Source organism: Planococcus citri, chromosome 3 (genome assembly GCF_950023065.1).
Source record: "Planococcus citri chromosome 3, ihPlaCitr1.1, whole genome shotgun sequence".
NCBI lineage: Eukaryota > Metazoa > Arthropoda > Insecta > Hemiptera > Pseudococcidae > Planococcus > Planococcus citri.
Window position 1 is genome coordinate 49,647,563 of NC_088679.1, and position 27,820 is coordinate 49,675,382.

General features: G+C 31.9%; 2 protein-coding genes across 2 annotated transcripts in view; both read left to right on the top strand.

Annotated features, from left to right (window-relative positions):
* Positions 1–24,882, top strand: part of mspo (M-spondin) — a 92,043-nt gene extending 67,161 nt beyond the window's left edge. Inside the window, exons 3-8 of the mRNA XM_065354888.1 lie at positions 18,638–18,849; positions 18,934–19,038; positions 19,450–19,629; positions 22,859–23,046; positions 23,279–23,424; positions 23,540–24,882. Coding sequence (XP_065210960.1) covers positions 18,638–18,849; positions 18,934–19,038; positions 19,450–19,629; positions 22,859–23,046; positions 23,279–23,424; positions 23,540–23,736 — 1,028 coding nt within the window. The 3' untranslated portion in view covers positions 23,737–24,882. The remainder of the gene's footprint in view (positions 1–18,637; positions 18,850–18,933; positions 19,039–19,449; positions 19,630–22,858; positions 23,047–23,278; positions 23,425–23,539) is intronic.
* Positions 24,883–25,015: 133 nt separating this feature from the next.
* LOC135839040 (ralA-binding protein 1-like) lies at positions 25,016–27,816 on the top strand. Its single transcript, XM_065354892.1, has 5 exons — positions 25,016–26,139; positions 26,217–26,872; positions 27,265–27,418; positions 27,504–27,585; positions 27,668–27,816. Exons 1-2 carry the CDS (start codon positions 25,969–25,971, stop codon positions 26,424–26,426), a joined length of 381 nt encoding a protein of 126 aa, XP_065210964.1. The 5' UTR covers positions 25,016–25,968; the 3' UTR covers positions 26,427–26,872; positions 27,265–27,418; positions 27,504–27,585; positions 27,668–27,816.
* The last annotated feature ends 4 nt before the right edge of the window (positions 27,817–27,820 follow it).

The window sequence follows — 27,820 nt, forward strand, 5'->3', positions numbered from 1 at the left end:
ATTTCAGTTTTTTAAGAGACTCGGTAACGATAGAGTAGCAATGCTGTTTTGTTTTGCCTTCAAATGTACGCGTAAACTGTAGTATTTTAAAGATGTTAATAAAATTGCCTAACCGGTTTGCCGTAAATACGCGAGTTTAATTTCTCCATGGCTTTATTCCACGTGAACTCGAATCGACAATAAATTAGGTAAATATTCTGGTTTCTCTTTCATGATCCTCCAGTGGACGGGGAAAAGTCTTAATGCAAATTCATATGAGCTCTTCTCACTGTTTTTTATACTGACAACTATTTTGTCTGGAACGTAAAACTGTATGGTCTATTATGCAATTTCAGAGCAAGTGAGAACAAATTGGTAAATGCTGATCGAACAGCTTTATAAGTAAGTTGTTGAAAATATCGTTCAGTACATGTGATAAAAAGGTTTGGTAAATCGTATGTATAAAACCAAGCTATTGAATTTTAATTGACATGAAAACAGTAGGTAAATCTTGACTAGTTTAAAGCTGTTTTACATAAGCGATGCTGGGTAGTGGGTACGGTACATATTACGTACTAGTAAGGTTAGAGGTACCACCTTTACGCAGCGAATGGCTCCTTTTCATAAATTAATATCACATCTAAACAACAACCAACATATCTCTAACCAGATATCCCTTTTGTGGTTACAAACCAGAACAAACGCGCCTTTATGTACTCGTATTTACAGTTTTGGCGTCGTAAACGTTGAAGCAGAACGGATATTTAACCTCACGTTTGACACCGGAGAGTCATTACGTATTAATTTAGTACAACTATTTCGCGAACTTGGTTCGAATAAAACTACACCCGCCGATATCAGAAAATGCATTCTTGATTACACTAGTTTTACGCAACACGAGCCTAGATCGTCATTTAATACGCTTCCTGGGTTATACACTATACATATACGCAGCTTTGCGTGGTGTGAAACCAAAAACCCTTGTAAACACTTCCTATTCGTAGACACGAGAGGATTATAAGCCGACAACAAATTTTTAACCCAATTTATACCAAAAAGAGTATACAAATTACCTACTTATCCCAAATTCGAGCAACGCGTCATTAAACATATTTTAACCATTTTATTATACTCGAATCGCATCCATTTTATAAGCATTTTAAAACCACATTATATAAAATCGGCTAAGATGATATTTGAAAAATTTACCAAACAAAATCCTTAATAAAATTCTTCATAAACAACTTACGCGAGTAGTACAACTAAGATTAGAAAGTTTTCCTATAAATTATCCAAAACAAAATAGCTCATACATTCTCTTATCCGGTACCATATCCTTATACATTCATGCTATAGTACATGGCGTGTCACTGAATAATTCATATCGGTTTAATATTAAAAGAAAAAAATTGACTCGCGTATTGAAACCTTTAAGAATTCTTCATATAAAATACATTTTGGTAGCGAACTATTATCTGAGGCATTTCCCCTATCGAGACTATAACTTAACTTCGTTTCGTTGAAAAATTATTCAAAAAAAAAAAGATAAAGAAAAATTAAAACGAATAAATTTCTTATTCTTACTCATACACGATTTACATATTTTGTATTTTGATGAAATTTGTTCTGTATATCCTTGCAGATGTTTCGTGGTTCAACCAGATATGTACATACACAATAACGAATACTAACATAAAGTTTTTAAAATTCTTACCTAGCTATTAGTTTATCGATGTGGATGTGTATATACAGCTATTCACTTACAGCTTATCTTTATCAAAAAACTGCTATATCGCATCGATTTTTAAAGTATCTCTAATTAGATATAGGTAACTTTTTTAAAATTTATTTTTAAAAATATAATAGATATATTTTTTTGAATTGAAAAAATATATTTAAAAAACCTAACGAAAAACATCAGTTTATTTGTTTTGTTTTTGTTTTTGTTTTTTTTTTAAATTGGCAATAATAATGATCAAAAAATTGGCACCGTTGTATTCCAAAATATTTAAGACCTATCCAGTTTCAGAAATGATATCTTTTGATGTTTTGACATGATTAATGTAAAATATTTGAGAAGAAAAATTTTCAAAACATGAGTTAATCCAAAAAAAAAAAATTATTTGAAAATTTTTAACCACTCAATTAAACCTTAACAGTGGTCTTGGATCTTGATGACAAGGGCCGAGGTCGATGCAAAATCTCAAAAAGTTTTTTTTTTCTAGAATTGAGCCATTTTCTCCAGAACAGGTTGAGTAGAGCTAAAGCGAAAAAACCATGATTTTTTTCGAAAATGCTTCCCTTTTTAAGGACCCATATTATCTTCCCTCCAGTTCAAACAATTTTTTCTGCACGGTTTCAAACTCAAAATAAAAGTTTCTACTGAATTCAGAATTTGGCCAAAATCCTCCAACAACGAGTGATTTTGATTTTCATGATTTTAAAATGTTTGATATCCGAATTAATATCTACGTAGATTTGTTTGGTGAAATTAACTAGGTATACATAAATGTTATCTCTAACACACTTTTTAATTTCTGTGTAAGAAATTTGAAAGTGAAAAATTTTCTTCAGGGGACTTGAACGGGTAATTGAAAAAACTGCACTACTTTCATTTAAACTGAAATGTAGGCCTATACTTATTGTGAAGAAAAAATAAATACTAAAAGTTAAATTGGCTCAATACATAAGTAAGCAGGGATGTTTCCAATACCATTTTTCATTTTACGACGCCAACACATACATTATGTAATAGTAAGGGTAAGAAAACACTACTACACATACAAGTACATATAATAATAGTACATACGAGTGAATAAATAATAAACCCAAAAAAAAAACAGCTTGAACCAATTTGACTTTACAGCCGGACTATAACCACCTAAATTTTATTGTTTGGATGCTCAACAATTCAATATACGAGCATCTCGCGTTGATTTTTTTGTCGCAATAAAAACACACAGTATGCATAAAAACAACATTTCTCTGTAAACCAACCATGATATTCGCATAAAACACTCGATGGTGGTGTTTACGATCAAAATCTAACCACCAATGGAAGTATTTCATGAGCTTTTCACTCATGTATACGATTTTCAACGATATATTTTCAACTATTATAGGTTAACCCTCGAGACAACGACAACTTAATTTTACAACCAGATAAAAAGCGAACCAGCTGGTATGGCATTTTTTCCTTCTACTTAAATCCATCATCATTCTTTGTCAAGTAGGTAATGTATATCGAATCCTCCAAAATAGTAGGTACTATTGTGCATCTTCCTTTATGCACAATAGGTACTACTGAAAAAACAAATAAACTTATACCTACGTACGTTCCTACATGCAAACAGTACCTAGGTATTCATGGTAAATTTAAGCGCAGGTAGCTAATAATTTAAAATATTTCTCGGATTTTTTTTTTGCTTTATTAATCGCGCAGACATTGCTGAAATAAGACGTCGCCATATTTTACGAAAAGTCTACTCTTAATGTGACAAGAGAAAGAAGTTTTGATAATGAAAAAGGATTAGTCATTTTTAGCACGTTTATATTCTTCCAGTCTGGAGATAATTCTTCGTAATTAAATTAAATTATAAAGTTTTGTTTTCTTAGACGAAGAGTAAGCGCCCAGAAAACTGAATCAGAGACTGGAAAAGTTAATTTGAGTTAATTGAAGTAGAGATGTAAGAAGGGATAGTATCCTCTTGCAGGGTTTCACAAACCAGCGTGTTTATACAAAAGCGAATACCTACCAACGAAACCGTAATTTTTTTTGGTTTTACATTACACGACATTATCAGGTTGAATTGTTCTTATTTGTATTTTACATTTACACGTTTTTGTTATCGCTGTCGACATATGGCAAGTAGCGGAAAATAAACGAAATAGCTTAAATGCGAATTCATTCAACGATGCAAACGTGAAACATGTATACGTAATACCTTCGTATAGATATCTTCAAACATACAGGTGAATATCCTAATATGTACTTTAGTACAAATGCTATTTATTTGAAATAGACATACCTATACTTACGTGGATATAGTAACTTACACTGCATACATGATGGTGTTGTTTCTCATTACAATGTAAAATAGGTTTAGGTACCTATACCTACGTTTAAAGATACGAAAAAAAAAATTATAATACCTAAAATTCAACTTTGAACCGCACTCTGAGGAGAATCCCTGCTGATAAACATTTCCTACGTAATATATCTTCTATTTGTGTAAAGTGTAGTTTGGCAAATCGCCCATTGGATGCCTATAATCCCTGAAACGTTAAACGGTTAAGAAAGACCTTTTGATAACATCCGCAACTAAGGAATCTCTTAACGGCAGACTAAACACGTTTGATATTATTCCTTATAAACTTTATGGTTAAAGATAAAATACAAGTTATCCTTATGATTCGGCTTTGTACTTAATACGTTATAAAAAACATGGTAAATGTAGCATTTCTAAAACTTCTAACGTCTTCTGTCATGATTTTGAAAGAATCTAAAAAAACTACATACGCGTAGTCTGCGACGGTTTTACTCTCGTTAAAGGTTTTTCGGTTCTAAGAAAGTGAAGTATGGTCATGATTTTGAGTAGTGAAACGCAAAGGGATTAAATCTATATAGAATACGTAGCACATTATTGCTGATCAAGATGTCACTGTGATCACAGTTCACGCTACTGGATTCAGAAGGCTAATCTCCTCTGCAGACGCCTTTTTTTTTTGTGGGTAGGTACTTTAATACCTAGGTACACGAAACTTTTAGCTCCATAAATAGAAATCAAACGTTCCATCAATTCACAAAATCAAATACATAGATGGGTATAGTAAATATTGGGGAAGAAGAGAAATCCACCCTGCAAATTGGAGTTTTTACTTTTTTTCACCGATAAATAAAATAATCTTTCTTACTTAAAATGAATAGATAGGTAGGTAGAGGTAGGTTATATGTACATACATTTACAAAATTAAGTCTTTACCTGCCTAGAACTTTAAACTACCTATGAGTCAGTTGCCTCAAAAAAGAATATAGGGGTACATCAAATTCAAAATAGATCGAATCTGGATTGTATTATTCTAAGTACCTTCCATATTATTAACTGAAGTGGTTGAATGGTGAAGCCACCACATTACCTACGTACGCGTATAGGTACAATTCAAGAGTAGAACCAACGCAGATAATGAATGTTTGTTTGTTTATGAAATATAAACGTAATTTTACCTATCGCAATTTACAGCAGGAAAATGATTTCAAAGAGGTTTCCAAGTAGTACGTTACAGCAGAGAGGCGTTTATCTATAGGCTATAGAAGCATTAAAGAGTAAAAGGTTACATTCCAACGTACCGAGTAAAGCAACATTCTCCTTATTAAAGAACTTAATACACGCGAACAAAGTGCACCTGATATCTCTTCAGCCTTTATTGTGGTCTCTCTTTAGCTGATACTCGAATTATACAATTATAATCTAAAATTTGAACAACTTTCTAATCTTACTTTGTACATAGAACACACATGCTCGATGGATCATTAATTAACTTTTACCATATGTGTCGAGTTTATTCTTTGAAATAAATCCTCGTACGTTTGAATGTATAATTTTCCACCAAATGTAAATTTATTAACATATGTAGGTACCTACGCTTTTGTATCGTTAACAATAAAGTACCTACCAAAGTACAATTCGAAATTAATACGGATTTACAACATTTTCAACGAATGAAAATATGGTTGAATTTTATTATTCATATTCAAACACAACGTACGCGGTTACCCCGAATTATGACATATTATATCTATATGTAACCGTACACACAATAAGTAGATAAATACATTTGCAAGTGTGTGTTTATGGGTAGTAAGTATTCCTATGTAAGTACATAATGCATAGGTATTATTATTATTCATATTTTTCGACCGCGATTCTTGATACGTATGATACCATAAAAAAACAATACCTACATAAGTAGGTACCTATCTACCATTATAGTAAATTTTTTTTAAAACAATTTCTTTGAAGCTGCCATCACAATAGCGAATTTTCCGTTCGTAATTAAACATTTTCACCTAAAATATTACATTTGAAAAACAAGGGTAGGTACCTATAACCTAAAAGAAATAAAAAATATTCTTTCCTAAAATTGAGCTGTGTGACTATAGGATTGGGTTAAAACTGAATAGGAAATACATTTAAAAATCATACCTATCTATTGCATTTCTATAATCCTATCTAATTTACAAGACTATTTTAATTAGTTTATCTATCCAATGATGGTTTCATTTCCAATTTCCCAATTAATCTTGCTGCAACTGCAAATGCAGAATCTACACAAATGAAACACATAATAATTACCTCGAGCACAATATTTAAATTTTGTAGGTAATTTAAAAATTATGATGAACAAATTCGTGGAAAATTCGACCAATAACGACCTTACATTTTTTCTAAAAAAAAAGCTCTACCTTATGTTCGATAAATAAAATTTACACGCATTTTATTGAACATATAATAAGATAAATATATACCTACTGCATGTATTGTAGAGATATATCGTTATTTTATCGAAACGAATAGTAAGAAAATTTCAAATTTCATTATATCGTAGTATTCGAAATAAGAAAAGGTCGTTCTCAGTCTCAATAGTAGTACATATCCAGTCAATGCCATACACTCCCAAGAGGCAAACGCCAATCTATACGTTATTGCTCGAATTCATACTTACAAAAAAGAAGCATACACGAAGTACGTACTAACGAAGAATATAAAAATAATCACATCCACCGAACACGGAAAAAACACGAACAAGTGTCAAAGTGCTTTGTATACGCAGCAGTTGAAATGAAAGAAAACTTTCAATTTCCAAGTATTTTCCCATATGTCTTTCATCTTTGAAATTCTTTCACGCGGTTCATTTGTCGGTATACAGAAATGAAAAAGTCGAAATTTCACACTCAACAAATTTTGATCAACTTGCTGGCAAAGAAAACTAGGTACGTATTTTTATAGGATAATTTTTCCGATAAACCACAGAGTCGTCGCTTCGCATGAAAATTATACTTACTTAGCGTAGGTAATTTAAAAATTCCTTCATTAAATAAGTCGCGCGAAAAAGATAAAAATAAATTGCCGAGGATTAAAAAAATTGACTATGATCATATTTTTAGATTAGGTAGAGTTAATTTAACATTTAATGAGGCATTAAGACTTCATTTAAAATTGAACAAACTGAAATAATTTTCCGAATAGTTACGGGGTTAATTACCTGACCCTTGAGGGAATATTTACTCGTTTTTTTTTTCTGTTTGTCTTTTCCATTCTATTTTCTCGCGCGACTAAATTTTCGTCATTATATCTGATCTCCGTGGTATTTTTACGATCAATCTGTTTCTTTACAGTTATCTGCTTCAGCGATTTCTTCATTTTTATATTTTTCAGACTTTTTTTTGCTAATGTAATTTTTTTCACTTCATAAATACGCGTGCACAAAACCACATCATGGATTTTAATCCAGCGAATCTTGAAAAAACTATAAGTAAGTACCTACTTAGTAGGTGTGTAGGTGTATCCTGATTGGCAATCATGAGAAAAATTAATGATCGTGGAATTTCGAATTGAAATTGCATTACATTCGCGTGACTTTTTATCGATAAGTAATGTGAATACAGATTGCAAAATACAAACACAACGTTGATTATAATTAATCGCATTATAAGGAGATTTGAGAAAATTCCAGCTCAAATTCACGATATTTTTCGTCAGAAACCTCGAGAAATTCAAACAATTAGATAAAACAGAAACGACGCTTCTCATTAAGCAGTAATTAACTGTTTTGTATGTATTTGCCATTTCGATCTTTCACAATTTACTGTCCTTGATTTACATATTTTGGCACCGGGTATACCTACCTACTTAAATGAAATATATTTCGCGTGATTTTCTTCGCAGTTTCTAGTTTTATTCCAATGTAGAACAAAATTTTATGAATGAACAATAGCTTTTATTTAAAATAAGGGTAAACTATGAAAAATCATCTCGAGCGGAATGAATTCAAATGCAAAATACGTACAACACTTTGTCTATATATAAGTATTCTTATTTTTACAGCAAAACGAATGCTAGAAACACACGTAAATTATTTTGAATAGGCATTAGGCAACTTGGTAGGTATAAGCATAGCTTACCTGCTGACTGCTTTTAAAATTTTTGTAATTTTCAAATAACAATTTTCCAACTTTAAAGTTTGGTTGTAGCTTCTTTTTTTTTCAAAAACTGAAAGAATTCTTAATTGATTTTCTTTTCACGTCGAAAAAGCTTTACTTATTTGAGTTTTAAAAAGGAGCAAAGATACCTACTCAAGTTATTGTTTCATTGTTTCAACATCAGCATATGTAGGTAGTCTAGGTACCATTCTGTGTATAGTTTTTCTTATTTATTAAATTAACAAGTTTCCATTTCACCTTAAGACCGTTAAAACTTCAAGTCCTTGAAATTTTTTCCAATTAGGTACATTCTTGCTGATCAGATAACACTACTGAGTAATTAAATCCGTCTTAATTTTCACTTTTTTTTAAAAGTTGTAAAGTATTATCTCTACAGAGTCTTTCGATACTAAAATAGTGCCTTCATTCAACGTATTTGTACTAGGTAAGTATAGTAGGTACATACATTCACGGAATCTTCATGAGTACCTATACCTGGAAATTGTTTGCATAAGTTCCAAAAAGAAGGACAGCTTAATCAAAATTTGAAGATTGTGAAGTTCATTAGGGCCTTGTTAAACAAATTTTTAAACAATTTTTCCAGCTAAAAAACTCAAAGATTTACATCTTTACCGATCGATTCGAAAAGTCAAAAATTTTCTGTAAGTAGGTATACGGAATCAAATTTCAGCTTTCTGCCTTAATTGGATCACATTTTGAAAAAAAAATCGTGTTTTGAAAATTCTTTTTTCTGAAATATTGCATTAATTAAGCCAAAACATCAAAAGATATCACTTCGAAAATTGGGGAAATATTTTGAAACGCAGTGATGTCAATTTAGTCATTGCTGTCAACTTCAAAAACTCAATAAAACTTGATAGAATTATTTTTGGCTATTTTTCTCAATTTTTTTAAATTGACAGTTATGACCAAAAATCGGCACCACTGAATTTTCAAAGTATTTTCCCACTTTTAGAAACAATATCTTTTGATGTTTTGGCGTAATCATTAATACGCCTACTCGAGAATAAAATATTTTCACAACACGTGAATTTGTGCGACGACGCAGAATTTCAAAATCTCGAATACAATTTTTTTTTGAACTGAGCCATTTTTCCTTAAAAATGATTGGATAAGAGTTGGAGCGAAAAAATACGATTTTCTCTAAAATGTCCTGTTGTTGAGGACTTTGTAGAGACAGATTGTGCAGTATTTTCGGTCGCATTAGCAGTAGAAATTTGTTCTGCCAATAGTCAACATACTAAATAGTTCCATAATACGACCTCTAGCGGCTTAATTCTCTTAGAACTTCGTGTTGAAAGAGAAACGCTAGAGAAACCAGTCATTTGGCGACTCCCAATGAGATAACATTGGTACATCAGCGTTCTGGAGATGAGATAGGCTTGTACCTATTCTCATATTTGCATAAATCTAGTTATCCAAACTAGTCGCGTAAGTCCAGTCGTATTTCGAAATATAAAGTGGTGAAGCAATGATCAATAGATCTATTTTTTTTTGAAATATGTAGATTGAGTTCCAGTTACACTGATTGAGATTGTCAAATGCACTTGGGTGCTTGGTTCCCGGTAAACACATAGTACGCGATACGCCAGCGAATAGAAGGCGATCATCATATTGGCAGCCAGCGTATCGCCGGCGGGAATCGCCGGCGGGAATCGCGTTCGAATCGCCGGCGAAAATGTCCGCTTTTTCCGCAGCGGAATCCGAAGGAGATACGCCGGCGGGAATCGCAGCGATATCGCTGTTGAAATAGAACGCGATTCGAAGGCGATTCGTCGGCGGAAATCGCAGCGATATCAGAACGTGATTCGAAGGCGATTCGAAGGCGATAATCGCAATGATGTTTTGCTTTGGTTTTTTCCTAGTTTCTTCTCCCACATTAGAATCAGAACGTATTCATCAATTAATTTTACGAGTAATTTACTTGTTTACATAATTAAAAATCAAGAAAACAAAATAAATAACGAGTAAATTAAGTGAAGAATGCTTTCTGATTCTGATGTAGGAAGACAAACTACTAACTAGGAAATAACAAAAGAAAAAACGATGAAGTACCTATACTTGGGTAAATCACTTCACACAAGAATGCAACAACATCAATTGTAATTTATTAAAATAACCAAAAACACAAAAATTGAATTATGGAGATTTAGAATAATTATTCTAAGTCACCATACAAAATCCATTTGAAATCATCAAAAATTTATCAGAATTCATCACTAAAAAACAGTTCAAAATCACCATGAAAAATTCCAAGCTGAATAAAAAAATTAAATTTGAATCAATACAGTGAAAAATTTATTTTAAAAATCACAAAAAAGTGTCAAAAATTGCTAAAAAAAAATCATTAGAAATAATTACAAAAAAAATCCAATTTGACTCATCACCGAAAAATTTATTCTACACACCACGAAAAAAAATTGTTCGTTATCACTCCAAAAAAATTAATCAAAATTCAACACCAGAAAACCAATTTGAAATAAACACGAACGAAAAGATAAAAAAAAACACAACATTCTGCTCGTTATTGCATGCTTGCGTAAGAACATCTGAATGCTCACTCGATTGAACGCGAAACAAATGCGAAAATCGCATGAAAAATATTGTAAAAGAACTCTACTAAATTCGCCTTCTATTCGCCGACGAATAGACCGCGGAAATCGCGCTGAAAAAAATGAAAAAGATCGTTGCGAAATTCGTAGGCGTATCGCCGGCGGATTCAGCAGTGTTTTTTTTTTAATTTTTTCAGCGCGATTGTCGCGTTCGATTCGCCGGCGGATAGAACGCGAGTATCGCGTTGAAAATATCACTGCTGAATCCGCCGGCGATATGCCTACGATTTTCGCAACGAGTTTTTTCATTTTTTTCACTGCGATTTCCGCCGTCTATTCGCCCGCGATACGCCTACGATTTTTGCAACGAGATTTTTCATTTTTTTCACTGCGATTTCTGCCTTCTATTCGCCGGCGAATCGAACGCGATTTTCGCGCTGAAAAGTTCGGTGTGTTTACTGGGTTATTATGTAAAACTTCAAGTTCATCCTTATTTCAAATCTCTTTTGAAAGAGTAACATAGATGGACCTTCCCATATATCCGTTTATTGTTCCCGTTCTCCGTGGTGATGTGCTTATGCACTCCTCTGAGACATCTTGGATGTCATCTCTCTCCTTTTGTAATACTGTACAGGCCAGTATAATAAGCTTGAGTAAGTTACTATGTACTCTGTACTTGATTTATGAACCATAAAAACGATGCAAAGTATAACTGAAGACTTTTTCTTATTTCATAAGGTAATAATGTCTGATTGTCTGTGTTGTGTATTATGTAAAGTACAATCAGTGTCCAAAAAGTAGGTAACGAGGTGGTAAGTTGCCAGGTACCCTCGAAGCTCATAGAAGCTAGGTACTGCTAGAACCTCAAGTAGGTAGCTAGCATCTGTGACGAGTAATGTGCATCGAGATGTGAACACATTGAGATTTGCACAAATCTATCTCCACAACTTCCATCTTTTCTCCTAGGGTAACTACCTCCAGAGCTAAAAAAATTTCTGAGCGACTTTCAACTCAAAATAAAAGTCTTCGCTGAATTTGGCCAAAATCCTCCGGCGTTTTTATGCTTAACTAGAAGAGCTCAAAAAAAACGTGTATACATACTGATAAAAAAACTCCTTAAGAGGATTCTACCAGCTTTTAAAACCAAAGCACTGAAAATTTAACAGAACTTAATCAATCATCGAATGGTTCGTTCGTTCGAGAAGTTACGAGTTCAAAAATCTGTTTTCACGTAAAAACCTAAAGACCTATGATTCCACCAATAACAAATGGCTTTGAAAATGGTAAAAATAATTACAAGTCCATAGCAGTATTAGCTAAATGTAAAATGGAACGTGTCCGTAATGTTTAAAATGTGCGACTGCGAACTCTTTGAATTGGCTGAAAAGTTTTCCCTTTCAGGCTTTTCCGGTGGTTTAGTTGCACCATCTTTACTATCAGACACTCATTACCAATCCCTCGCTAAATACTATTAATTATGGTAATGTCTCTTCGGCCTACGAAATATGCCCGAAAAGTAAATTGTTCGTACGGCATCTGTTCCATACAAAGCACTAGGTTTGCATTAACTTTCTTCCATACAGTTTCGCCTATCGTTTCGTTTCGTTCATAAATTTCGCGCGTGGTTTCTATATTCGCTCTTTTGGTTAGAGCCGAAGTCGCGTGTTTTCGTGTAAATTATACTTATACCACCTAGTAAATGTCTATACGAATGGCAGCAAATCAAGCACCTATACTGGTTCTTCAATAAATTAATTAGGCACCCCTATCTACGTTTTTAAACATTTTCGCTCAGCTTCATCCATACAGTAGGTATAGTACCTATCTATCTATTTGGTAATACGTTCGGATGAACATAAAAACGAAGGGACGGTATGATTATGATACGAGAAATTTCATATCATTTTGAATTTAGAAAAATTACCTATACACAATAATACTAATCAGCTAAATTGATATAGAGGTAAGTACTTGAATAGCAACTTTCTAGATGATGAAATTTCAAATTTTTATTTATTTTTTCTAATCTACGAATGAATTAATGATGGTTGATCTGGGAAATCACTTCGTTCGACAAAAACTTTACAATTTTCAGGAATGTCGAGAAAGTGTAATTTTTTTTGAAAAATCAATAAGTTGTAGCTACATATAGACCTACGTAAATTTTTTTTCTGATTATACCACCTCGATGACGGTTTCTTTTTTCTTTAGAAACCCTTTCCACATTGAATTATCCTGTATGTAACTATGTAAGTATACTTTTACTCGTGAAAAAATACCGTAGAATGTAAGTTGTTTACACCAAGGGTAACATTTTGCCAACTTTTTAGTTCGTGGTAAAATTTCAGCTAAAAATATTCCAAACCTCCGAACAGAGTCTGCGTAGAATACTTTATGAATGAGCATCATTCGAGCTGTAACGTGAGATGGGTTCATTTTCAAAATTGTTCATCCGTCCACAAGTACCAACCATGAACGACGATTCGGAATTTTGAAGTACCTAGCATTAGAGTTTTCTTTTTCACACAGAAAGACGTTGTATCTTTTTAAAAATTGAATGCGCAGTAATGACTAATTCCAGTTTAGAATCAACGTGCTGACAATATTCGAGCTTTTGAGGTAGAAAAAAAGAAGTGCATACCTAATATCAATTTGAAAGAAAAATAATAACGAAAACATATTTTTGAGGGTTTTCAATTGAATTAAGTGATTGAGCATATCTTCTGAAATTGAAAAAAAAAAAAAAACTCAAACTCAACAGTTGAATAAAATTCATCGTGAACATTTAAATACCCATTTAGTAGGTAAGAGATTCCTATGTTATAATAAATTAAACGTAAAAAAAAAACCGGAGTGATAATTGTTCATTCTTCAATAAATTATGTCAAATATAGCGAAAAGTGCGAAAACAAACTCAAAATAAGCTCGCAATATCATTTTCGGGAAAAATTAAATGACTGGACATGATTTGTGCCTGCAAAATCACGATATGTAGTCAGCTTGTCAAACGTGAATGTTCAGCCTCATTTTAAAATAGATGCTTTCTGCCTTATTCCCATTTACGCCAACATATCAACACAAATTTAGTTACGAAGGACGTTCAGATATTAAAGAATTATATAATTTTACGATGATTTTAAAATCTTTCGTGTCAGAATTGTAAATTTAATTCTCTTAATCCACTAATGTCAATACATGATTGTGTGATAGTGTACCTACCTTACCTATATTGTTTATTTTTCAGGTAGAAACTCTCAAGTAGGTGTGTTGTTTTAGTGTTGTGAATTTACTTTAAATTTATGCAAAGAATAATTTTTTTAAAATAATATAAAGTAACGATACTTGGGTAGGTAAATTCCTACACACAATAAAATCAATAGTTTACGATCAGTATAGATATAAGATAAATAAGAAAAAATTATAGACTTTCAAGTTTGGGGATTCTGAATTTTATTTTTTTTGGGGGGGGGGAGAAACATTTAAGTTTTACCAATGTTTGACAAACATTGCAAGTGCTTTATTCCCATGTACTCTATATGTACCTATATAAAAAAAAACAATAAAAAAAAGAAAGAATTTTTCCTTGTTACTTTACCACGAAATGTACTATTGAGAAAAATAAATGAATGAAAAAATGGGAAGAAACGTAGAACGTACCCACCCACAGAGCTACGTCTTACCCATCCATCTACCTGTACCAACCGTGAAGGTAATCCTGCATGCGAATTGAATTGAAGATGAAAACAAATAAGATGGGTTTTTGTTAAATGAATTATTCTGACACTTGTAGCATTCATTTTGAAAAGTAAGAATACCTACACATTTTAATCATTCATACTTCAATTTAACTCGAAAGCCTTTCTCGTATACGAATTGGTATGGATTTGGTAATGCAATAGATTGTCTTTTGGTGTGTAAGTCTCTTTTTTGATGAGAAACTTCTCTTATACTTGAATCTGTACAAAAACTTGTCCTGTATCACAATGACGACGTTTATATACTTATTCAAGATTATACTGGCAGCCTACTAGACATACCTACAGTCCATAAGTAATTAAGTAAAATTACATTTTCAATTAATGAAAAAAAAAAGAACAAAAAAATGTCTGAAGTAGGTACAAGTAATTTTGTTGTATTCTCTGGTAATGGCGAGAATAATAAAATTACCAAGAAATCTGTGATGTCGATGCCTAAAAGCAATCTTATAATTAAGAAAACGTGTCTTTGATGATGTTAAAAATAACGTGCTTTCTGGTAGCAGAGCTCTGTTACTTAGTAATGAAATCAGTCACGTAAGATCTGACGCAGGTTAATCTAATAAAAAGGGGATTCGCTTTACCGTCATGTCTGGTCAATATTTATTATTTCAGCGCTGTTTTACAGCTCCGTGACCTCGAAATTACGATTAAAGAACATTTACGAAGCCATGAAGACTCGCTAGCTCGCAATCAAGTTGCTAACTTGACGAGAAAAATGCTATAAGGGCGATAAAACGCATCTCTTTGGATAATAAAAGCAACACTGTTGTTTGCATTTACTGATTAAAAATTAAGACATATTTCTAAGGTAGCTATAGATTGTTTCACTGCGACGAATCGTTGTAACAAAATTCGTAAAATGTGGCTAAATTGCGAGTCCAAATCTCAAATTATAGTGTGGTGAAAACCGTAATAAGTAGGCAAGTAATTCACTTTAAATCACAAACTAACAAAAAAAAAGTGTAATAGGTGCTGGGAAAAGTTGAAAAATTAGGGTATTACTCGCTCGAATAAATCTCGCAACGCATGAAAAAACCCTCCAACTTTTAAAATATTTCAAAAAAGAAATTTAAATCATTGCAATTTTTTAATTGGAAGAGAAATGTTTGAAAAAAAATTACTAATTTCCTCTTTTAATCCATGGTCCTTAATTGCCATTAGTTATAAATTTATGATTTGCTTCATTTTTTTTTCGTTGGGGAAAATTTTCAAATAATTTATTAGGTTTTGAAAATAAATTTTAATATTGAAATTGCGTATTTTCACGAATATCATACCTCATACCTGGTATCTAGCTAGGTACCCTACGTCATACTGGTGCAATTTTAATTTCCCGTTGACGTTTTTTCTCGATTATTATGCTTTGAAAAACCGACTTTACGCGCGTGTGACTAGCTTCTGTTTGAAAGGGTGAACTTGACTGTTCTTTAAGTTTATTTGTTGCGCTTCGAAGGGCAGATTAAAGTAGGTACGTTTGATAGCGAACGATATTTTAACGTCTATTTCCCTATCCTTTTGATAACTAGCGTTTTTATTTATTTCTCTTTGCTCAAAATTGATTAAAATTACTTTTAATAATAAGTAGGTAATGTAAAGATATTAAACAAACAGGATTTATTTAAATAATAAATGATTACATTAAAAATGAATCGTCTGGGCTTTTTCCTCGAATAAAGCGATTTTATTGTGATGATTTTGATGAAAATAATAAAGTAGGTAAATTAATAATGATATTATGTAGCAATGAAACTTTACCAATAAAATTTTTCTAATTTTTAAACGATGATTTTACAATTTTGTACTGATTACGAAATGTTGAAGTTACATTTGAGGTGCAATTTTGAGTCTTTCAAATTTTAGTTTGGTAGGTACCTACTGGTTTTAAATCTACCATTTTATCTTTTTAAAGCCCTGGAAACAGTTTAATCAATGTTTAGATAAAAGCTTTTCATGTTGACAGTTTTTAAGGCATTACAAAAATGATGGGAAATCGGAAAGCCATCTGTCTGCGGGGGGAAGGGGGTGCTCGTGACAGATATTGTGGTCATTGTACTGCACCATCAAAAGGAACTCGTGAACAAAATTCAAGTGGAATTGAAGGACCCGATTTCATTTTTAGATCAAAGTAGATCTCATTGTGAATTTTCCGTATTTACGGCGAACTGGTTATGCAAATCTATTAACATGCCTGTTTTATATATGGATTTTTTATTGTATTCCTGTGCCCCCTCCCCCATTCAAATAACTTACCTAGGTACTTCAAAACTTAATTTATGTACGTAATTTGTAAATCGCCTAAGCGTTGGAAAAATGTATAAAATTAAAAAATTATAACATGGTACCTATCCGGCTATCCAGTTACTTAGTGCTCGAGGTAAAAAGCAATTAAAAATCCATTTTAATTTTCCGGATCATCTTGACGGTAAAAATGGCTCGTTTAGTGTATAATTACCATCAAGTGTTCTTTTAATAAGTTATATGCATGCATATGCAAAACAGTAACGGAGCCCATCGAAACCACCCAAATTATTCCTATTTTTTTTTTCATCTCGTTTGAAAAAAAATTCCACCTCATGTGATGGATTTGCAACTAAGTTTCATCCGATGGTTGTGTGAAGTTACGGTACCATTTGAAAAAGTCTCTCTATCATTCTTTACCGACAAGTGGCTGCCATTTTCATTTTATGAAATGAATCCCTCTTGAAATCCTTCTATCTTTCGCTACTTTTCAGATGCATACAATATACTTACCCACGTAAAGTTTCCATTCTGCTTTTGTCATGTATCTATGGCTTTGATAAAAAATTCTCGATTAGTCTTTTTTTCCCTGTCTTATTTTTTACGTTTTTCATCGATTTTATTTATTTCTTTTCTTTATTTTTTTTTTTTGAGGATTTTTTTTTGAGTAAATAATACGTTTGCAAGGGGGCTCTCCACATGACATATTTTTCAAACGATTGCTCGAATGCTCGAATGCTTGACATGTAACGAGAATGGGTAAACCTTCGTATGAGCTGTGAAATTTTACAGAAATAAGCACATTTATACCGGGTGTGCAAAAACAAAGATTACTGCAGTACCTACACGACATGGGTTTGTTTTCGAGTACAAGAATATCAACAATAAACCCTAAATTTTAAGCAATAATAGGTGCCTATTAGATACCTACTCTCAATGCTTACTAGTTGAAACTCTTTCTATATCTAGATAGACTAGTAATGATTTTAAAAAAGTTTGTCATGAAACAATCGTTGGAGATCGGGTAAATCAATTACTTTGATTAATCGACTTTTACCGATTCGATCTTTAAATATTGACTATTTGACAATGATCATCAGTTAATTGATCGATTAAGAATTACTCATCTCTAACCAATCGTATACATCACCAATTCTTTTGGCAGATAAAAAAATAATCTTCAACATAACTAGTACCCAAGTACTTACCAGCATGATATTTTTCAATTCAGCTAATTTAAAAAGAAGAAGAAGAAAACTAGGTAGATAGAATATCTGATATTTAAACTAAGCGTAGAAAAAAAATCTACATAAAAAGTTTTAAAACGCTTTAAGGAAGTGATAAATTGTTTACATGAGAAAGATATTACGGAAGAAAAGTTGCAAAAGACATTTCGAACAATTTTGGTAATTTTATTAATGAACAGTTTGCCCAGCGAAGTTTTTTGCCTTATTTGCGATGAATAAACTTATGATATGGTAGTTTTGACTTTTTTTTCAACTTTTAATCATTCCGTGTTCGTCGTAAAAACGAAGTTTTTTTTCCATGCCGAAGTTTATCGCTTCTTTTTATAGTGACTCGTAAAACTTCCAGAATCGTATTTGCCTTCTGAAGGAAGTGAATAATTTAAAATAAAGAACTTTCAACTTTCAGCTTTTGATTACGTCAATTGACCATGTTTTTCAAGTTAAAAGTTAAAAGGTTACTAACATTATGTATTTATTCTATTTTCACCATTTTATAGTACCTACCTAGTTTTTTATTTTCATATTTCTTATTCAATGTTGTCTCGTAAGGTTTTCTACACCACGGTTATGCTTATATGTATTATGTATACTTATACCTACTCGTATTTACCTATTCTGTATACCTACCTATGTATTTTGCAGGTCGATCACATGGAAAAACATATTATCTGTTCCGGATCGGTAAAAAGTCCTCTAATGGGATGAAAACTTTCGCTGAAACGGGCAAAGACGATAATTTAAACAATATCGGGCAAGGTGAAAACGACGTGTATGATGTTTTCAACGCCCCTGCTATTACCACGGGCTCAGGTAGAACAGAAACACAGTTTATGGTCGACGGCAACCATTCGTTGGTGAGAGTTTAATTTTCCAATACGATACCTACCTACCTACCTATTATCGAATGTATAATTTTAACGCAATTTTACCCGCGTTAGGTGTCGGTTGTGTCTCGAATAATACCGTCTCCGGATTGGTTCATTGGTGTGGATTCGTTCAATTTATGTGTGAATGGAAATTGGTTGGATAGCATTACAATTGAAGTAAGAAAAGCTGCTGTATACCTACTGTTATTAAGACGAATAAAAATAAAGTAGTAATAATTCAATTTAGATTTATGATTACCTACCTACGGATTTATGAGTCGAACTGAAAAAAATAAGGGTTTTTTCCATAAGGCTCGGGACACTCTTGAGTTTTTTTTAGCCAATACTCCCCAACGAATATTATTCGTTTCTGTTGCTGCTTACTTAAGCAACAAATCTGATTTAAGAACCGTGAAAAATTTTCCAACACATTTCACTCGATGCAAGTGAATCACCCTTATTCGCATAAATAGTTTCACGTGTAGGTCCTAATGTATTATAGGTAGCAATAATATGTAAGAATAGACAGCTTATTAGTCGTTATTATAAATTAACTGTTTTGATAAATTTGGTGTTTTACGATTATAGGGCGATCCGATGGATGCCGGAACTGATAATGGTTTCACATTCACTGCCCCTAATTGGCCGACACAACCACAAGGTGTAGTGTTTCGAATGTCCAGCAAATATCCTTCTCATCCAGCTGGCTCGTTTTTCTATCCTCAGCTAAAAAGGTTACCACCAATTGCTACGTTTCAATTTATCAAGGTACCTAAATTTTACATCTCCTATTTTCGCGCGTAGGTAAAATTAATAAAATTATTGTTCGAAATCGAGAATAGATAAGCTTATACCATTAAGTAACTACATATAAATACCTAGCTAAAACCATCACGTAGGTATCTAATTATCTTTATGAGAGTTGGTTCGGTTATTTTGTGCTTATTTTTTCTGCAAAATTCGAGGAATGAAAATTTTTTTTTCAAAAATATCCTTGCGTTGGTTGTGCGATTAATATAAAAACTTATGATCTCGATTTAAGTGCTATTTATTTCTACCTATTTTGAAAATTTTGAATTTGAAAAAAAAATACAAATTTTAATGCTGCGTTTTTTTGTTTGTTTTTTTTTTGGTACCTACCTATCACACGAACCAACTTGATAATTTTCATTCAACAAACTATAGGTACTTAGAAAGATTAAATTATGTATTGGCATCGCCCAAATTGGCTGGAGGTAAAAATTCTGTATATTATGTTTAGGTATGTATACCTAATCATGTTTCATCGATCGATTTGAAAAAAAATGTAATAAAATGTATTATTGATTTATTTAGTAGGTACCTAATAGTCATTTCAATCGTCAAGATACTTTAGATTTTCACTTTTTTTTTTCTGTTAGTGAAAACGTGTGCTGCGTAACAAAAAATGGCAAAGTTGGGATCTATCTGCCAAAATTTTAAAAGCAGTTTTAGAAATGTCCTTTTTGTTTTGGTGGAGTAATTTCGTTTTCTTATAAACTTTTGTTTCGTTCTTGGAATTTAATCTGTTTTGATACTTATAAAAAAATGTTGAAGAATAAAAGAGTAACGTCAGCTATAATGGCGAATTTTAATTGTAAAACTTTGAAGTACCTACCTACTGAGTTGAAAAATGAATTACCAAGCTTCAATGAAAAATCGATCAGTTTTGATAATGTTAACGGTGCTTGTAGGCAGCTAGATACTTCATTAATTTGAATAAAATGGTTGAAAATGCGAAGAATAATGTGGGTTCCAACTACTTACCTTCGTATAACAATCCAGTTGTCAAAAATTGAATGTCTCGGAAATCTCTCGAATGAAATAATAGTGATCGTTAATTATTGGCAATTGTATAGTAATTGAACTAGGTTCCTAGAATGAGCCTACGAGTAGTAGGTATATAGATAGGTGATTATATTTTGCATTGGCTGAACTCGGATAATATCTAAGTACATAGATTGTGATGGTACCGGCGAGTTTTCTTTTTTAAGGATATGTACCTTTAATGCTAAAGTTCAGAGCTGCGAATGCATATAGAACGGACTGAAATTAGAAATAAGTACCTACATTTTTTCCAATAAATTTTGAAAAATCCTATGCATGCATTTGTCGATACGTTGAATAGTTTTCAAAAAAATACAATTTAAATAAATGTGGGACTTTCTGTGAAAAATCCCCCATTTCTTGAAAGTTTATTTTTTTAAAAACTATTTAATGTATGTATCTATTGACAAATGCATGCATATTGGGATTGTACGAAATGTCTTAAAAAACAATGTATTTCAAATTTGAGTCCATTCCTTGCATCCGCGGCTCTGAACTTTCGCATTTAAGTTTGTCCCATAAGACCAATGTAAAATAAGGTAGGTATTTTGGTTATGCTATGAAAAAGTTTGGTGTATTGGGAATATGCCCTTAAGCACTAACTTTCCAAAAAAAAGAAACCCGCGTGGTTTTAAATTTGAATTAGATATTCAAATTATTCTTTTGTAATCTGTAGATATCTCAGATCTTAAGATAAAAATCAAAGTATTCAGAGTCATTGATTTAAATAGGTAAATAAAATATTATCTGCGTGTTTTCACGCAGAAAAATACATATAAACACTACACAGCCATATAGGTGTAGTGTAAATTATAAACTTATGAGTGAAACAAATGTTGAGGTAATCTTATGTCAATAAAGTGAAAACGATTTTATCACATCAACATACCAAATGCAATTTATTTCCTGCAAAAAAAAAAAGATTGATAAATTTAGGCGTGAAACGTCGTACCACGTGAAAATAATGAAGTGTGATTTTTCATTGACAATTTCACGCAGACTTATACACGAAATAAAAACCGAAATCCATCAAGTTTTCAATCAATGAATGTAATTTCACTTCGTTTTCTTTACATTAAATGGATTTGCTTTTTTTTTATCGTTGCCAATTTGGATTAGATTACTCCGAGTTTTACTTTATATTCTGACTTATCACATAACCGGCACATTCTGCATGAATGCAGTCATCCGATAAATTTTAAACTTTGTTTCATTTCCACTTTATTGGCTTTTTCCGACTCATTTAATTTCAGCGAAACTCAGAATGGAATTCCATTCTTGAATCGTTTCTTTCCGCCAATTTTAAGAGTCTTCAAGAAGCAATCCGCTAATGTTAAATGACTTTAAAACGACGCCTTATTTAAATTATTTTTTCTCACACCCGCCGGGCCACACCTTTGCTGGTTTTTTTTCCTTCGCACGTTGCAACAAATGTAAATTGTAAATCAACAGTAGAACGTTGGTTTAAAGTTATTTGTACGTTTCAAAATGAAAAATTCGAATACGAAACATGAAAATGCTAACGTCTGCAACTAACGTGCTTTTTATCACTCATTCTGCGCGCCATATAATATACATATAAGTTATAGTATCTCACCGACCTGCTGAAGAAATACAATCAAACTCATCATCTAGGGAATGATTTTAATTTTGATTAGTATCCATTAGGTAGTTCCAAGTACCTTACCTACCCGCAAGATTGTGTGTGTAAAATAAGTTGCATAATTTATCGCCGTTTCCTAGGCAGTTACGTTAATACCTTGAGAAAGACAATCGCTTTTATAATTTGCCAAGTTGTATATTTGCTCTAGATAGAGCTATGCTGCGATTTTACATAAGTTAATCAACAATGGGACAATACTGAATTCATTTATAATTATTGTACTATGATAATGAATGAACGCATTGTTTCTGCAAACACCTTCATCAGTATTTAAAATTTTGCATAGTGATAGTATATAAGGACGTATGCCCAGCTACTTACAAAGTTTGGCTTCGTATGCTACCTAATTGTATGAGTTTTTTTTTCTTCAAAATTTGTATACATATTCAATTGTTTTATATACCACTTACAACGTGGTCAAAAATTTTAATTCCTTTCGATTATAAAATAAGATGGGTATAGTAAACATATGTTATCAATTTGTTATAGATTCGTGCTTACGACTTGAGCGAAGTTTTCTACAGAACAGAAGATGAAAAACAATACGAAGTGTTCAAGATTACCGATCATCAAAAAGACAATCAAAATTCAATTACTAGCAATGAAGTCGATCAAGAAATTGAAGGTCAACGACTGGAGCAAGAAATTCGTTTGAAAAGCGAATTAGCTAAAAATGGGTTAGTAAATTATCATGTTTTTTATTTTTACAATATATGTAAACCAAAGAAATTTTAAATAGGTACCCAAGTAAAAAAGCTAAGTAGGTTTTTAAAAATCCTACTCGTATGTTGTATTGTTTTCAGAAAGTAGCAGACTCTCGTAGTCGTATTTGACTTTTAGTAGAGTAATTTTGAGACTTTTTTGTGCACAACACGTAATTTATTCTCGCCACGTTTTATTTGATTACAGAACTTTTGATCTTCCTTCCATTACAACATCCAAAAATGATCTTTCAACTTTAGTCAATGATGAAATGTCAAATTCTATTTTAACTGGATTTTTTAATGATGCGCAAATTCATCAGTATAATAAATTGAAGAAGAAAAAGAAAAGATGTAAGTTGAAAGATTTCATCTATTGTATGTACTTATACTGGAAAGGTACTTAATCGCAGGTAGGCACATATTATCAATTATGTAAATTGTAATTTCCACGTATTTTTTGTTTTAGATTATCGTGATTGCAAAGTAAGCGATTGGGGAGAATGGAGCAGCTGTAATGCAACGTGTGGAGTTGGCGAAATGAATCGTAAACGAGAAGTAATAAAATATCCAAAAGGAAAAGGTGAACCATGCCCACCACTTACGGAAACTAGATGGTGTAAAAATTCAGCTACTTGTAATGATAGTATTCTGTTCAAGTGGTAAAACTGAAATTAATTAGTACCTATTTATTACGTGTGAATTGATTTTTTATGTTGGATTTTATGTATGTACCTAATTAACGGAAATTCGATGTGCATGTGTTCTTTTTATCTTATTTTTTTTTATTCGTAAAAAGAACTGTTATTTGCAATGTTTTTATGATTTTATTGTTGAATAGAAATTAATTTTGTACATGTTAAATAAGTTTTGTTATACCAATTTTGAAATTTTTTGGAAAGAAAACTCGAGTCTCGGTATTTTTTTCACTATACTGTATTGAAGAATTTCATTTTTAAAAATTAATGTATTTTCAACGCTATGGCAATTTTTTTTTAGATGGAAAAAGGTCGGTGTAAAATAAAAGTGCGTAGTACTATATTTTTCTAAATTTTATTTATCGAAAATTCTAAAATTCGAGTACCTATAGCTCTTTGTAAAACATTTTAGTTACCTAGATACTTTTATCGAAATTCAACAGAAATAGGTAGGGCAATTTTTGTTGTTTTAGCATTGTGGGTCATTTGGATTTTAGTTTTTTAGAATTGGTCAAAGGAATGAGAAAAGTAATTCGAAACAGAGTCGGGCGATATTCAACTTTCTAGTAATAGGTAATATACCCCAGTAAAACTAACGAATTTGGTAAATAAATGGTAGAAAACGAGTTTCGAATAGTGGATTGTGATGTGCATTTTAAAAATTTTCTATGGGATTTTGCCCATTAAGCGAAATAATTAAAATTAAAAATATCAGTTCTACCAAAAAAACAAACGTATGTACCTACATACCTACTACAAATGCAATCGATTTGATATCATTATTGAACGTTTCAGATAGTAATTTTCAACTTTCCTCTCATTTGTAATTAACTACTTACTTACTTTTAATGTAAATACTTAATTGCACCTATTTTTATTAAATAATTTTAAATTTTCTGTGATGTATCTATCTTCCAGCTTCAAAAAATATAGACAATTTTTGTAATCTTAGGAACATTTTATATGTGTATTGTGTAATATGTATGTATATGATTGAATTATATCAATGTAAGTTATCAATTTTAATTCAACCTATTATAGAAAAGTCCTACCTTTGCATGTAGATAATTTTGAAAAACTCTTTCTAAATACAGAAAAGGCATGTTTCAACGTTTATTTTATATTGATTTCTCCTTCTATGTACTATGTACTAACCTAATCTTAACTTACCTACAGGCCAACATACGAATAATTATTTTTTGTTTAGAAAAATGTTGCGCTTAAGCAAAAATACCTGTCTAGTGTCTATAGTGTCTACTACCTACCTATACTAATTTCCTAGAAGTTACTAGGTAGACAGTTAGGTACTGCAGAAGTGTGTTTTGTAGTACGTACATAATTTGGAAAAATATGACGATGATAAATATTCACCTACTCAGTACTCCCTTAAGAAAGTACTGTATGACCATAATAGGCAACAGATATGAAGTTTTAGTTTGATTTAATCAGCAAAAAATTCAAATTCAAGTAATTCAAGCATGTTAACTGACTTTTCACATCAAAATTACTGCTGTTTTGCTTCTTGAAAACTTAAAAATTTTGAAAACTTTAGCCCTCGCTTCACTTGGGCCAATGTAGTTTTCTTCTTCATACTCACGATTTTGAGAAACAATTAACCATTAAGTACCTAATTAATAAAATTTTTTAAAAGTTTAGATCAGAAAGAACGAATTCACACATTAAAATTTTTGTTGTTTTACTTTTCATTTCACAAGTTTTCCAAAAAATTTTCCCTCACTTCGCTCGGGCTAATTTTGGTTTTTCTTCTGTGCTGTGATTGAATTTGAAAAATGTTGAAATCAGAAAAACCGAATTCTCACATTAAAATTGACGTTGTTTTACTTATCAAATCACAAGTTTTTCCAAAACTTTTGCCCTCGCCTCGCTGGGGCCATTCAATATGCTGCTTTCAAAAGTTTTCAGAATTATGTACTTACTACTTACTACAAGGGAACCTCTTGACGAGTCCGCCTTCGATTTGAACGGACGGTGATTTTTGGATAGAGCATGTTCTAAAACCACCAAATCCAAATTTTCAGCTGCCCAAGTTCATTTTTCGATTTTTGGCGAAAAAAGTATGTACTTACTTGATCAGTAAAAATGTTCAAAATAAGTCCCAAAACTGATATTATCCCTCCAAATCTAAATTTCGCCATTTCCAGCCATTCATACCTATTATTTTTTCAGCTATATACCACCCATGCGTTGTTTTAGTCCGAACATGCCTATTACTTTGGAAGCTGTAACATGCGAATTAACTAAGCAAGAATCGCTGTTAGGGCAAATTCATTTTGAAATGAATGCAGGATTTATAAGTAAAGAAAAAGAAGACCAATTATGGGGCGTACAAAGAAATATCACTCAGTTAAAGGTTGGTTTAAAATTGGAAATCTTAATTTACGTATTATTAGATATTATTTTGATTGTAATTTTCTGTATTTTTTACAGCGTAAACTGAAATCGTTGGAAAAAGAAATACAACAAAAACTGAAAGCACAGGAATCCACATCTTCTTTGCAAGGAACGGATAAAGATGAGGAAGGTGAAACGACTGCCAATAATGCTTCAGATGGGAGTGTTAGTTTGCTAATGGAAAAACTCAATGAGAATACAAGAGCTGACACTAGTGATGGCAAACTATCGATAGTTTTTCAATAGTATCGATAGTTTTTTTTAACTATCGATAGTTTGTCCGATAGTTTTTGGATGCTATCGAACTATCATCCAATGTTTTATTAAATTTTTAACCAAATTTTTGTAAAAAAGGATCGTTATTGTTCATTTTTTCAATAAAAAAAAGTGTTGTTTCTTTTTTTCTCTCTCAAAATGATGTCCCTTGATTTTTTCAGATAAAAAACGTAATAATGAACCTCCAACCTCGTGGAATCACATCCATTATCAGTTTTTAATGAAAATTGAAAACTACCGAAAAAACTATCGATAGTAAAAACTATTGAAATTTTCACTCGAAAACACTATCGATAGTAAAAACTATCGATCGTTGCCATCACTAGCTGACACAACTCCCAGTGTAGATGAATCTTTAGATAAGCAAATAAACTACGAATCTAGTCAAGAAAATTTAAATCATCCTCCTAGTGAAGGTAGAGTTCATTATTTTTCTGTGTATGGTAATAAAATAAAATAAACTAAATGAACATGCTAGAAAAATAAATTAATAATTCGTAATTTATGGGAAATTTTCATAAATTGTGATAGCAGATAACTTAAAGTATTCGGCAGGGGGAAAAAAATAATGAATAGGTTCTGCCCCGGTTGAAGAATACAAAGTCACTAATCACAAGTGTTTTTCACCCTAAAAGTAGATTCCTGCTTTGCAGAAAATCTATCAATTTTTCATTATGAGAATTATGTCAGATGTTTATATTTTTTAAAGTTCATTCAATACCTACCTATTTATTTCTCGTATAATTTCGTCAGGTATAATATATAATTTAGTAAACTAACCAGCTATTTGAAATTGTTAATAATTCAGATAGCGACGATGAAACAAAAGCATTGGAATTTGAAAGTGAAGAATTGATAAGCCTTATGGAAGCTATGCAAGAAGAAATAAAAATCGAACGCTTGAAAATAAATCAATAATTGAAAGCTGAATTAAGCGCAGCCAAACTTGATACCAGTGTCAAGTAATATTATCCTCTGTTTACTTCACGTTTTTTATATCCGTCATAAAACATCCATTCATAATGTGCTTTACTATTCCTCTTGCAGTGAATGTTTATCAAATCTGCCCGACGAATTGATCAAAGATGAGAATAATCGAGAAGCTATAAGCGAGTACAACAGACTGCAAGTAGGGATGCTCGGGGAATTATCTATTGCATGGTTTAAGGAAGATGATTTTTGATACTAAATCGCTTCTTTTTTACTTTCAGATACAGCAGAAAATTTTGATCCATACTATAATGGAAGACTGAGAATCAATTGTCGACTTGAAAGTTCAGATTGCTATGGCTCAGTACAAATATAAACAAGCAAATTTACATTGAAAATGCGTCCATTTAGATGAACTGGACAAAGATATCTAA

Bases quoted from the DNA above. Each gene is read 5' to 3' on its own strand.
- LOC135839040 (XM_065354892.1), top strand. From the start codon at position 25,969: ATGCGTTGTTTTAGTCCGAACATGCCTATTACTTTGGAAGCTGTAACA. The intron at 26,140-26,216 runs GTTGGTTTAAAA...TATTTTTTACAG, and splicing joins GAAATATCACTCAGTTAAAG to CGTAAACTGAAATCGTTGGA.